The following is a 14806-nucleotide window of genomic DNA, read 5'->3' as shown; positions in this document are numbered from 1 at the left end:
TTATTGACCCAGAGAGACTAGATCAGCCCCACTTCTTGTCAATATCAGTTGGTGGTTCAGACTCCACTCCCATGAAAAGCAGAGCTACAGTAAGGGCTGGGACTGAAGGGATAAAATGGTCTTTGCAGACCGGCGGAATGAGAAACTGGAGAAGAGTAATGGCATCTGGGGCTATTTATAACAGGGCAGCGGTCCGTGAAAAGCTACTTTGCACTAGTTATGTGTACATCATAACATACCCGACACCTCTTTAAGATGCCAATTCATACTGCGCTGTGACACTGCAGGGAGCCCAGCAGGACTCATGGAAAGAGGGCGACTGCAAGAAGCTTCTGCGGACCTCTGGCCAGCGGCTTTCACATTGTTTTGCTTGGTCGGATGACAAGAACTGTATACAAATAGCTACGTGTGACAAAGAGCAGATGTACTTGGGAGGTGTAGGGTGGATACAATGTTGGAGGGTCATCCATTCATCTCTAACTACGCCCCTGCATACAGCAGTAAGTTTCAGCTGATCTCAGAAGTAAACAAGAAGACTGTTAATAAAAACATTTATTGGTTTTCCTTTTTTTATTTTCCATTTTTCCTCCACCTCCGCACAATACTGCCCCCACACCTTCCCTTCCCACCCATTCTCTCCATCCTGACTTCAGTGTCTGCTCCAGCTCTGCCCGCTTCGTCTCTCTCTCTCTCTTCAGTACAGAATAACCTGAGGTTTGCACTAATGGGACCATGACATGAGAGGTGCCACTTTAACTTAAAAAAGACAAAACACCACAGATTGGGATAATGATTGAACACAGAAACAAGGCTGTAGCACACGCTGAGGAAATGGTCCCATCAGTGCTTCACAGAATGGAGTGTCTGAAGACTGGCTTGACCATCGACCAGTCAGAGTTAACATGAAAATTGAGTGGAGGATGACATCGCCCCTGAGAAGTACAGGCTTCTTCATGAGGCCACTCTGACTGAAGACCATCGCTTGTCAGCTAACACTGATTTTACAGAATGACGTTAAAGGGAAAGCAGGAAGCTCTACAGAGCCAGCTGGTCATCAACCTGCTCACGCCTCACTCCTGTGTGGGTCTGTCTGAGTTTTACACAAGCATTAAGCTTGAAGGCTTAAGATCACCTTTAACTTATAAACCAAGTCAGACTTGACTGTGTTATTACTGTTGTCATTTAAGATGGCGGGAGATACAAATAAAAGTGTCAACACATCTACAGCTTTAAATTTAAACATAACTTATAAAAGATGATCTTACATCTGGTCAGGTCAGGTTTGAAGGGGAACAAAGGGTTTTCTAGTGATACTACAAGTGCTCATTCTGGAGTAACAAATCTTGAGTGGTCTGTTGTGGTATGGGCAGCACAGGCACACACTGTTTAAACAAGGTAGGTGTCCAACAGACATTCACCTGGCTGCAAGTGTCAAATATGAAAGCTGCTCTTGGGAAGAGGAGAGAAAAAAAAGACTATGGGCCACCCAACATGCAACAGAACCTATTAAAACAAATACAAATCCCATCCATCCTAACCACTTTTTGCATAACCACCTCCCCCCACTAAAAATGTAATACAATCTAAAGCAGCGTTTCCCAATATGGTCCTCGGAGACCCACAGCCAGTCCACATTTTTTGCTTCCTCCTAGCTCCCTACCAGACAGTGCACGTTTTTGCTCCCTACCAGACAGTGCACGTTTTTGCTCCCTCCCAGAAACATGGACTGTCTGTGGGTCCCCGAGGACTGGATTGGGAAACACTGATCTAAAAGGTTACTCTGACTGATGAGGGGTCAAAAATTTGATGTGAACTGAGAAAGGAGGGGATAACTGAAGTCAACGGCGGGAGAGTAACTGATTTAAAGGGACAGTAGCTTTTTAGCTGACCTAACAGTAAACTGTTGGATTAGTACCCCGATGTGAATCTTTTCACGTACTGATAAGCATGCAATGTACCATGGAGTGTTACTTTATAAAGATAGACCCTAACAAGCAAAGCTAGGGAGAAATGCAAGGATTACTAACACATGCAGCAGGGGTACAGTTGGGTTTCTGTCACTGGTTTTGTAAAGCCTTCAGGCAGTTTCTGCAAGCCTCTTATCTTGCAGATATTCTTGAAAAGTTGCCTGGCAGCATGTCTGTGGAGTGGGGGGGGGGGGGGGTCAGGTCCAAAACCTGCCCCAGGAAAGAACAGCATTCTACTGTTTCCAGTTGGTAGTCTCTGGGTCAGCACTGCAGTGAGCCATCCACACCCACAATGCACAGCCTCACCAATTTGACAAACCCATTACGCAATAAGAAAAACCACTACGACAGCATGATACGTCACATCATAGGTGGCTAATTCAGGTGAGTGTGGGGGAGGGGGATGTCAGTTATGCAATGTCAGGCCTACAAGGAATAAAAGGGACATAAATAAGGTGTGTGTCCTCTCTCCCCCCTTATGAAACAAATTTTATCTGAAGTGCCTTTGGGTAAACCAACAGTTTACTGTAATATACTTAAATAACTTTAAAAGCTTACTGTCTCTTTGAATCTCCCTCCCAAAGGCGTAGTTCTGAAGATCGGCCCCCTTCGAGCCCCCTCTACCCCGACTTGGCCCCCACCAGGCTCATCAGCCCATCAGTGCTCATGGACTTGGGGCGTTCCAGCGGGAAGCCCAGAGCCCGGCTCCACACCATCTGGGCCAGGACGCCCAGTGCCCGCGACACGCCAAACAGCACGGTGTAGTAGTTCATCTCCGTCATGCTGTAGTACTGTGGGGGGGAATGAGGGAGGGGTGTAATCAGGCTGGAGATAAGACACCCTCACATGGGCAAATGCAGAGCCAACCGAACTGAACCCACCACTCGGTATCAAAAAGCAAGTTTTACCACAAATTTAGAGATGCTAAGAAATTGGGCACCAAACTGCAGCGCTAAAATAAAACGGCAGCTAACTCTACATGTGGTCCTATGCTCCTCTGTCAGCTCCTACCTGCAGCAGAACCCCACTGTGAGCATCTACGTTGGGCCAGGGGTTCTTGGCCTTGCCCTGCTCCAGCAGCACGTTCGGCACAATCTTGTACAGCTGGGACACCAGCTTGAACATGGGGTCGTCCGGCAGGTGCTTCAGCGCAAACTCGCGTTGGCAGGTGTACCGGGGGTCAGTCTTCCTCAGGACAGCATGCCCATATCCTGGGACCACCTGAGAGAAGAGAGGGGGAAGCTCCTGTCAATCACGTCACCTTCACTTTTCCAGTCTCTGGAATACTTCTGGTCTGAAGATGGGCATTAATTACATAGGATGCTGGGGGTCAAATCCTGTTCAGAAGTTTAAGGACCTTTTCACAGTTCATTTGCTATGGTCTGAAAGTTGACGAGTTGTAGCATTTTCCACCTTTGGTTTGGTTTGTTTTCACAGAGAGAAAAATCCAAGCAAACCAAAATGCACCGTTACAAACTACACCAGAACATTCACTCCGCTTATTGGTCAGATGTGTCTGTGGCAGAAGCAAGACAAATACAGGAAGAACGTCCTGTGTTCTGGACTATTGCATATTTCTATGCAGCTTGACATGGAGCAACAAGAGAGATGGCATTTGTTTGTAGCTGTGGTAATGATCTGGGCAGTCTGCCCTACACCAGCAGAATGAGAATTCACTTCAAGGGAAGGTCTCAAAAATGTTGTGCACTTTCAGACTTCGCAAAGATGACGTGCTGCCTTCAAATCGACTGAGAAGAAGAGGGAAGCTAATATTGAAAGTCCACAGCATGTTGGTTTCCACCTCAAACTGCTCCAGAGTTCATCTGGGACTGCACTGAGAACACCTCCTCTCAAGGGTCTTGGTGCAGTTGTTTTGGTCCGAACCCGAGTCCAATTACCATGTTCACACGGGCCCAAGAGAATCACACCAAGGGGGAAAACGAACCTGAATTCGATTTAACTGGACTAAAAGGTACAGGAGTGAAAACACCCAAACGCAGTGTTCCCCAATCTGGCCCTCAGAGACCCACGGTTATGCTCCCTCCCAGCTCCCGGAAAACAAACATGGGAGGAAGCAAAAACAGACTGTCTGAGGGTCCCCAAAGACCAGACTGGGAAACACCACCCTAAGGCAATTCTCAGTAAACAGTCTAATTGCAGACACAGTGCTGTCAGAGTCTGCATGAGACCGGCATAAACATCACAATATAAAAACGCAACACTGCTCTAACGTAGGACACCAGCTTTCCAGCCCTGCCTTCTTACCCTGCCAGACTTGAGGGTGTTCCAGATGTAGTCCCTCAACTGCTCATCAGAAACCTCTCCACCAAGCTCCTTCTGCAGGGCTGTCAGCCACACCAGCACTTCCTGCAACGAACACCGGTGTTTACAATGGCCTGGACGACGGAACATTGGCAAGGAAGCGTTACAGCAGACACAGCAAGAGCAGGCTTACAAGAATACAGTGAGTCTACCAGCAATGAGGACACACACAAACACAAAGGCAAAGGGATGTTTTGGACCTGATTGGCCAGTCCGTGCAAAGGTCCAGCCAAGCCATTCATGGCAGCACTGAAAGAGAGGTAGGGGTCGGACAGGGCACTGCCCACGAGGTGACTGGTATGAGCGCTGACATTGCCACCTTCATGGTCACTGTAAAAGAAGAGGATCCAGAGTAAAAGTCATGGTAGTGTAATGGTAACAAGTTTTAGATCACGTGGCATGTTTATTACTACAAAAAAGCAGTGAATATAGCTAGACAATGTTTTTCCATAATGTAATCACATGAGAACAGAACCAGCCAATCTAAATACCTTAAAGTACATGAAGACTTTCATCAGGGAGAGGATCCTGCATCTCTATCAAACAAGTTTTTGGTAAATAAAAGTGGAACCAAAGCTCAGCTGTAAGCATTGTACACAGACGTATTTTAAGAAGTGTTCCAAGAATAATTGCAGAGCTCCAAAGTCTGTGAAAGTGAGCAGTCTGAGACCCTCCATCTGCTGCATAATGGCATAAAAAATATGGAACCACTTTACAATACGACTACCCTTATAAAGGGTTTGCGAATGGCTTATGAGCAGGTTAATTAGGTTATAACATTTCTCTCTATTAATGAGTTTATAAGTGACGAAAGGGAACCTAATTGTAAAGTGGTACAAAAAAATATACTCCCTTTCGCATAAATGACTCAGTTCAGTGAGCAAAATCAGGCAAGCTATCGTGACATGGTCCTTGTGGGAGAATTAAAGTTGAAATGCACAAACTTCGATGGAGCTGTACCCTGTGAGAGGGCTAGACCCCCCTCCCCCTTACCTGTGAATGGTGAGATAAAGTCGCATGAGCTCAGTGAACTGCGGGTCGCTGTATCCGAGCATGTTAGTGAAGTTGTGGGACCAGTCCAGCTGGGAGTCGATGGCGCCGATGCTGCTCGCCTCACGGTAGAGGTTGCGGTAGATCTTCGCCGCCACACATGGCAGCTTGGCAATCAAGTCCATGGAGTCCTCGTAGGTGAACTGGGAATGACATGCGAGAGTTTAGCGCTTAAGCACAGATTAAGGTCTGATCTGCAGACGGACCCCCGCAGAACTCGCCGCACGCTCACCTCCCAGTACTTGGCCTTGTTGACGCCCTCGGAGTAGGCGCGGGCAAAGCTGCTCTCGCTGTTGAGAGCTGTGATGGCTGCACTGAACTGGGACATGGGGTGCAGGTTCGTCGGGAAGTTGTCCAGCATGGTGACCACATGTGAGGGGAGGGCTGCCCGCTTGGCCCACTCCTTGGACACCCAGTTAACCTGAGGTGAAGTGGGGGGGCGTGTGACTTTAATGTCTCATTTGAAGTGCTTAAGTCTCTGTCTCCAACCTAATATCTGCAAATACACCCCTGTTAATGTACAGGTTTTGTCCTGACATCCAGTCCAGCACTCAGTGTCAATCGATGAAACCTGAGACAGTAAGTCAAGCCCTCCACAGCAGCGCAGCCTCTGAAAACGCGTGCTGCAGATTACCAGAAAAGCAGTCCTATGCAGGCTAATGCCAGACTCCACACTAAAGCAGGCAGGAGGTCGACAAGATCATCTGGCTGAGCTTTGGACCTGATCTGGACGTTTCTCAATGACTGACATTGCCTTAAGCAATATTATATACTTGTAAATATAAACTTTTATTGGGAACTTCCTTAAAGCTTTATAGCCAGACCTGAAATCTACACCATAATTGGATTGCTGCATTGCACTGTGAAATTAGAAAGCAACATGACTGGTGGGGAAAAAAAATTTGGCTTATTAAGACTAACAAGTCCTAAGAAAAGAGGGCCTTCAACCAGGGCATCCCCTAAAGATAGCAGCTGGACAGCACTCTCACCTGCTCTTGTGTGGGCACCTGACCAGTAACCAAGAGCCAAAACAGGCCCTCAGGTAGGGGCTCCTGACCCCCAGGAGCTTTGGGCAACAGCTTCTGGCATTCTGGAATGCTGTATCCACGGAAACGGATTCCCTAGGGAGACACAATGTAGGTTGACCAACAGTCGAAGCCTGTGATTCACCTGACAACTCACCCAGATGGACTGCCTCATGCCACCAAAAACACCCCTCCCTACAGTTAACTAAAATCCTGTCCCATTTTAGATACTGAGAGTTTAAGGCGCCTGACCTCTGACACATATTGCACAGACTGTCATGTTGCACATGATCTCCATGCTTCTAAGATGGCAGAAGGTGGTGGGAATGCAGGCTGCATTATTTTCCTTAATGTCGCGCAGTACTGGTCTGCCAGTGACTGGGCAGACATGAATACAGGGCTTGTCTAATCAACATTCAGCAGCAACTACTCAACCTGGGAATGAATATTGCTGCAACAAAATAAAATATTTCATCACATTGTGAAGATGCACCAATAATTCTGAGCTTGCAAACCAATACATCCAGATTGTTGAGTATGGTTTTATGACGGGACATGCAAATTCTGTTATTTTTTATATCAAAAGACATTTTGCAAATGAGTTATGCATAAGCATTGATAGCAAGGTTGCTGGACTGGGGACGACGTGCAGAACACAAACAGTATCTACAGGCAATGGAGAAAACGGGGCAATTCAGACCTTAAAGTGAAAAAAACTAGAATCATTATTAGTTTATTTCCATAAATCAACCAGCCTTTGTATTATCAAGGTCTATAGCATACAATAATTTCCCTTCCTATAGAAACATAAAAAAACTAGTTAAAATATGTCTGTGTACAATGCTTACAGTTGAGCTCTGGTTCCACTTTTATTTATCAATTTGTTATGCCTAATAGAGAACATGACAAAAGCAAGTTTCTGGTTTCCGTCAAAGGGCCTAACAGGACATGAGTCATGTCACAGTTCTCAAAAGCAAGTGCAAAGCAGCAGAACAAAACCAAAATGAGGAAATAAAGGGAAACTTAAAAAAAATACATATAACACTACAATTTTCAAAGGAGAAGACAGAACTATTTCCATTATACATGAATGAGCAGAAAATCTTTTCATTTTCAGTTTCACCTGAGAAAAATCATCTATGCTCTGCTTTAGAACTTCCCCTACCAGCTCCAAAAGATGACTAGAAACGTGTTAAATGCTCACCTCATCAGGATCCAAGACAGAGGTCTCGTACACCAGGCCCTTCATGCCTCGCATACCACCGTACACCTGCAAACACACGCACAACACGTTTCTCACCAGACTCATCAATGGCTGCCTGTCTGAGCAGAAAAATCTTTATCTAGCTAGTATGACGTTACTTTGAACCAGTGATCCATGTGGAGATACAGGCGTAAGAGCACTTAAAAAGGTTTAAGAACACATATTGTCTAGATAAAGGGATTCACTGAGATTCACCTGCATTTAGTGCTGAAAGATCACTAAACATTAACAGGACGTAAGGGACTGATTACCACCACCCCTAGTTTAAAACAGCATTTTAACAACGTGCAGAAAACCAGATGGATATATCTGGCAGGCTCAAAACAAATTAATCTCCAGGCAGATACCAGTAACAAAGCACCTGATAACACTATCAGAAGTAGGGCAGCCTGATCACAGAATGGCAGAATGACAAAGGCTGGCTGTGCATGACTGGAATGTGAAACTCCACCATTTCTTTGCAAACACAAAAAAAAAAGAGGGAGGACATTGAGTGCATAGAGCTCTAATGATGCTGAATGGCAGGCTAATCTGTGCGAGTATGGTGGTGCGTTTCCATCAAGAAACCAACCTGCAAAATGACACTCAAACGCCACATCCTATACACACCAGGGGGAAGTTCACAAGAAAACAGACTGCCTATCAGAGTAGGTCTGAAAGGAAGCATGGTGCTTTGGAGTGGGACGTGTTGCCAAGCCCAGCCCCTGAACCTGCATCCATATTGCACAATATTCTGCCAAAACAGATTATGCAGATTTCACCAATTTCTATAGAAACACGGCTAAGGAGGACAAACTTAACTCTCAGCAGAAGTGTTAACACACAGTAATGCTTCCACAAAATGTCAAAGTCGCCATGCTGTCAGACAAAGTAAAAAACATATTTCTTACTTTTAAAACTTACCTCTCACCCCCAATACTGATGGTAACATACCTGAACATGACAACTTAAATCGGCACCGACACAAGGCCATATAAGTCAGTCACAAAAAGGTACAACAGGCACAGGGACAAAGCTAAAAGGGAGGGATGTTGCCACTCAAGAGAACTGCGACCTTCAACGTCTGCCAAGTCCGTGGCAGCATCGCTCCACAAGTCAACCCTTCGGAACTCAAATTGATTTCACCGCCATAATTTGGCACCTGCTACAAAGCTGGGCATGTTGCAGTCTCACCATGTCCACAGTGATCTGGCCAATAGTGGTTTTTCCATAATTCTGTTTGAAGTTCTTGATTCGACTCTGCTCCTTGGGTATCAGGTCAGCCAGCACATCCTTCAGGCTCTACAATGACACATAATTCAGGAAAAAAAATGACACTTTCGAAAGACAGGACCCATTCGGGTCAATGTAAAATAAGAACTGCTCACTTTAAAAGATCGTGCTCGATAAGTACATGACAATACAGAGAAGCGTAAAAGCAATAAGATGATAGAGAATGACAGGAAGCCTAAAAGGATAAATAACAGTCCTGAGTGGGCAGACATATAAGAGATGAAGGCACGTTGTACAGCAGATACTCACAACCGACGAGCTTGCATGCCTGGAGGCCACGATGATACAAGCTGTGTTCTGAAAGAGAAAGTGGGAGATGAGCTTGTGAGCGAATGCTGGCAGGAGCGTGAAAAAGTTTTCCGGACAAGCAATCAGCCTGCAGTGATTGAGCGTGACAGAGTTTGATGGGGGACCCGTCACCTGCACCAAAGCATCCTGCACCTGACCCTGTACACTAATCATCATGACAAGCTGTGGAGATAAACACCATGTCATGTTCTCTGAACGCCAGGGAAACGCTGCCAGGATAGAACTTGAAAAAGCTCTTATGTCTTCAGAAACTGCAAGAGGCTTCAAATGTAACGTAGAGTGCTTTGTAATGGGAAAAACAAGCATGAAATAAAACTACCAGGTAAGATTCCTTTAAAAAGACTCAATGAGCCACAGGACACCATGCAAGTCACAGAACCCCAAAAACTTATAGGCAATGCTCTCACTAGGCTAGAAATAGAAGAATGAATAGATTAGGTGGCAGGACATGTACTATACAAACCCTACAGGTATCCTATATGTGTCGGAGGTCACTGGGGTGAAATTAGAAGTTTGGCATGCAAACTAACCGGTATACTGTCATTTAAGCATCAAGCAAAACTTTTACAGCAACTTGACTACATACAATTTTAACGAAATGCTGCACAAGCAGCACCCATTATAACATGAATGAAACATCCATCAACACCATAATAGTTTTTCAAGAAATATCAACTCAGGTAAAGTTTGCAGCCAAGGAAGACATTGCTTAGCACTTAACACAGAACTGTCCTTTCCTACTGTCCACTGAGCATTCAGTGCATATCGGTGGAGGTTGAACATCAACTTGTCGTCTTTTCTGCACTTAAAAAGGGTATCAATGAAAAAATAATCAGGAAGACTTAACAGTGATGACACGAGCAGATGTCAAAGATTGGAATCGAGGTCGATTCAGGCATTTTTAAATTGATTGGCATCGGCCACCATAGCCCGATACATTTAATTTCTTACATCCTCCTGTCAGTTGAGCAGATTGTAAGGTTCCATCAAACGCTGCAGGAAGCCTGAGACACAGGGCTTGAAACTACAAACTATTGTGACATCGGCAGTGAAGATATTTTTGAAATTGTAAACTCATAGTGGCCCAACAGCCACCTGTAATGTTTGCAATGGTATCTCCTCATTAAAGGGGTAGCAAACAAGCGTCACTTAATACAACCTTTGTAATTAGGCACTTGCAGAAACACCATAAAGAAGAATACTGCGACATCGTGGGGCTTGCATGCGCCAAAGCTTACTGTATGGGTTTCCAACAAAATCATCAACAAAAATAAAGAGCCTGGACTATGCAAAATCCCAAAATGCACAATCAGCCAGATCACAGGAGTGCAGATACACAGAAAATCAAGGCGATGGCCAAGACAATCAATCATTCAGGGGAGGGAGATCGGCACCTTTCACCTGATCGGAATGTTGCACCTATATAAAACTCTGAAGGGGATAAATGGTTGCCAACTTTACAAAGCTGTAAAATGACTAGCAGAATAAGAAATAAAAAGGCAAGGTGAGTAAAAAAAAAAACACAAACAAAAAACACACACCACAAATTCCTGTCATCGTTTAGCATGATACTGACACAGATCAAGTGTGGTGAATTTAGACCTGGCTGCCTTCCATTCTCTTTCACAGGTTAAACAGTTTAAAATACAGCAATGCAATTAAGAAAGGATGTGCCACCCTATGGGTTATGACTCGATGCCCATGATCGGAACGTCACCAGTCTCGTGTCAAGCATTGATTATAACTTCCCTGGAATTGCTCTGGGGTGCTGGATGAATGCCTGACCCTGTGCCCTGGCCCCAAGTTTAAATGTGCATGGTCTGTGTGTAAGTGTGCCTCATAGGATATGCAAAAACTAAAGAATTCCTGTACATACACACATATGGCAAAAAAAGGCACTGCAAGCCAAACACGGCTGCTGAATGCAGAATAAACTGCAGAAAATTGCTCACTTTAAAGGGAAGAGTGAAAACATGGCTATAAAATGTAAAGTTTACATTCAACAAACAAAATAAACCATTCAGTATTCACAGGCCACTAAGTGCTGAGGGCTCAGTTCCTTAAATGACCCTGTGACTCTGACCTTGAAGTAGAAACTTAGATGGAATGGGTGAACCAATATTTTTGAAAATAAAACTAAATGTAGCCTTAATAGCATAACGTTTAACCCCAAAGACATCTTCACAGCAGCAGCAACCCCCTATTACTCCAACCTCTAAAAGGGAAGAACCATGCATTGACATCACAGACAGGTCAGTGGATCATAGCGATAATCTCACTTGGACAGTAATGTTATAGCATATGAGAGTACATGATGAAGACCTCTGTATTTCAATTTAAAAGGAAACTAGAGATATAATTAGTTCGTCACCAAGTAGAGACATCATTCTATTTCTGACAAAGGATAATAATTTGCTAGACGGGACATTTGGCCACTGAGGTGAAACTTAACCCTAGCATGGTCAAAAAGGTAAGAAAATGAATATTTCAGCTAACATAACAGTGAGCCTTATTTAAACATCCATCTGGTGGCAAACAGTCAAACAAATAAGCGGCTTGCTTTCAAACACTCAGAATAATAGCTAACCACGCACCCGGCAAACCAGAATAATCACTTGTGAAGAATCTCATGGCGAAAAGGCCACAAAACTGACCATCTGAACAGTTTATTGGACCATTTTAAACAACTTATGAACAAAAAGAGATCTCCACAACACTGAACAGTAATAAAGACCTGAGCAAAAGGGCCGTCTTCATTAATATTCGTATAGACGTAGCAGAAAGTGACCAACACGAATCTACATCGAGCCAAATAAAATATCTTGGTGTACTGTCAGTATGATATCAGGCAATATTACACGTCAAAGAGAACATGATTACTATACAGGAGGCCAGATATTATTGTCACGATTTGTTGCGGAAAAATGGACCTGCTGATCTAAGTATCTTTGGCAAAGTAGTACAACAATTCTGACCCGAAGCCGGTTAATTTGAACGAATTCAATGGCAGTCGACTGCAGATTAACGCAACAAAGCGACAGACTTATTTTCTTTGCCTTACCTTTGAATTCAGGAGTCTAGATGCTAACCTACTGACAGTGAGAAGAGACATGATGACTGGGTTAGGATATGGAAATTTATATGTATTTTATACTGATCTTAAGCCACTGTCAGCACACAGCAGAACTCGCTGAAGGTGCCCCTCCTGTTTCGGTAGCGGTAGTGAAGGTTGAAAGAGAGACTTAGGGGCCGCAAGTAGACGCTATCTGGATTGGACGGGTCCTAATAAGGGGATGACGACAACATTACGTGTTATTCGCGACGAACCTCTGCTAACAATATTGATTGGATATAGTCGCCAGTAACCTAGAAAAGTATTGGCTACTGCAAGGGTCCTAACGTTCCAATGTGCTTCTTTATTGGAGGCCCTCTGCCTGCCTGACGTAAAGTAAACTGTATGAAATTAAACAAATGCATGCATTTTTGAAAAAGAAGGCATTTCACTTGTAACGTTAACATTACAAAAAGTATGAAATTAATCAGGAGTTTTTGAAGTGATGAATAATAATTTCCATCTCATCCATCTTCAGATTCCACATCCCAATCGTTGGTGGATGAGGGAGAATGTGACGGGGGGCGTTGCTGAGTTTGGTGATGGTGTCGAGTTTCTTGTTTGCTCTTCTGCTGAATAACGTAATGACGTTAGATATTTTTTGTCTGTGGACAGTTTTTCTGGACATTGTACATCCTTCGGCGGTGTCGGAGAGCTGCTATCAATTTGAGGGGGACGGGGGTGGGGGAGTCTTACATAATATTATGCATATCTCGTTTTGCCCTCCTTTGAGACAGACACACGTGTACAGTGACAGCAAAGCTTGAGGTTCAAGCACAGGGTAAGGCCATTTCTCTGGCACCCCGTGAGAATTTCGAGAGGTTAAGGACCTAACGAAAATGCAGAGATGGATAGTTTAGGTCCAGAAAGCAAAAATCCAGCACCAAGACTTTGTGTCAATGAACCCATTGAGTATAAAGAATCACAGAGTACTCAACTAGCTGGTTGAAACAATATCTTGTTTTGGATTTTTACTTTCTACCTCCTACAGATGTAACTACAGTGTTCTAAGGCTGGGAGTCAAACCAACAAGTTTCTGCTCATAAATACAGAACCCTAATTTGCTAAGCCACAGACCACTTGATGTATATATTGTGCAATGCTGTTATTATTTTTTATTTTATTTTTAGATAGTTTCTTGTAAAATTTTAAAACTGTTTTTACTTATTATTCATTAATTTTTGTCCAAATAGTATAGCATAATCCAAGTTACTTGAGCAATTCCAGATACAAGACCTTTTACTGTATTTTTATTCTTTTTTATTGTTACAATTTGGGTCTATCAATAATCACTGCTTTTTTGAAAATTTATTGCGGACTATTGAGAAAAAATAAACATTTAATTGTAATATGTTGATTGAGCTTTGTATAATTGTCTTCACTCTTGCAGGCTTTCACAAATTAAAATGAGCTCCTATTTATAATGGCTGGAATGCAAAATTTGATGTTCTGTCCATCCATCTTTCCTACAGCTTCTGTAGCTCAGGGCCCCAGTGAGTCTTTATATATTTATGATATGCAAACTCCAAAGGCACAGCAGTAGGATTCAATCTCCCACTAAGCCACTATGCAACCTTATATAGTTAATGCATTAAACAGACAAGGAATGCATATGGTTTTGAGACTGGTCTGCTGCAGCTGTACATGCTTTCTTCTTAGCACAATAACTTAAAAATTATTTTATGGATCTTTTTAAAAATTTGCAGATAAATTGCACAGGTGAAGATCTGCAAGTGAAAAATCTTTTAGACATATCCGATGACAATTAAAGCAATGCCACATGGTGATAGCAAAGAAAAGGACAGTTTTGGCACTTGATCTTTTCAGTGTAATAATGAAAACGTTTTTGTCCCATCTTTTCCAGGCTCTGTAGACACATTGTGTCGGTGATGTTCTGGTAAGTCTTAGGCAGTCCAAAGAAATGTTTAAATCTGTTGATCTGGGTAGCAGGTGTACTTTGGCTTAGAACAAAACACACAATTTAACATTAGAATGTGCAAATTAAGAGTAACAACATAAAAACTAGTAATAATTTCTTCTGTTTTCTAAAAAGTTACTGATATCTAGTTGGATGGCTAGATGAACACCGCTTCAGTTCCAAAACTTCTCCTCAGGGACACCTCAGCCGTTCCATGATTTTATTAAATTTCACCAACAGCTCAATTTAATAATTAAATATATTGGTTTAAAAAGTCAGTGAGAGATTGACTAGCTGGATGGATGAGGTGTGCTAGTGGCCAAGTCAAAAAATACATGGCTGCACTGGATGGTCGCTGCAAATACTAGGATGATTTTAGCAGAGGTTCTGAAATGGCTAAGCTGACACACTTTGACAGGCATAATATCATAGTTTTACACCAACACGAGGATAATTTAAACATCATTTTCTTTGCCTGCCTAAGAGTTTTGCACAGTACTGTATCTATCCAATTAATAATTTATTTGTCACCAGTACAGTTGTCTGACTACTATGAATGTCTGAGAA

General features: G+C 43.3%; 1 protein-coding gene across 1 annotated transcript; it reads right to left on the bottom strand.

Moving 5' to 3' along the window:
* Positions 1-537: 537 nt before the first annotated feature.
* Positions 538-12490, bottom strand: LOC125744654 (citrate synthase, mitochondrial). Its single transcript, XM_049016697.1, has 11 exons — positions 12271-12490; positions 9150-9197; positions 8802-8909; positions 7569-7634; positions 6329-6460; positions 5572-5760; positions 5283-5482; positions 4490-4619; positions 4233-4334; positions 2979-3188; positions 538-2758 (listed from the first exon to the last, which is right to left on the bottom strand). Exons 1-11 carry the CDS (start codon positions 12319-12321, stop codon positions 2588-2590), a joined length of 1407 nt encoding a protein of 468 aa, XP_048872654.1. The 5' UTR covers positions 12322-12490; the 3' UTR covers positions 538-2587.
* Between the last annotated feature and the right edge of the window lie 2316 nt (positions 12491-14806).

The sequence above is a fragment of the Brienomyrus brachyistius genome, chromosome 6 (genome assembly GCF_023856365.1).
Source record: "Brienomyrus brachyistius isolate T26 chromosome 6, BBRACH_0.4, whole genome shotgun sequence".
NCBI lineage: Eukaryota > Metazoa > Chordata > Actinopteri > Osteoglossiformes > Mormyridae > Brienomyrus > Brienomyrus brachyistius.
The sequence above is the reverse complement of the archived record's forward strand: the minus strand, read 5'-3'. Positions and strand labels throughout refer to the sequence as shown.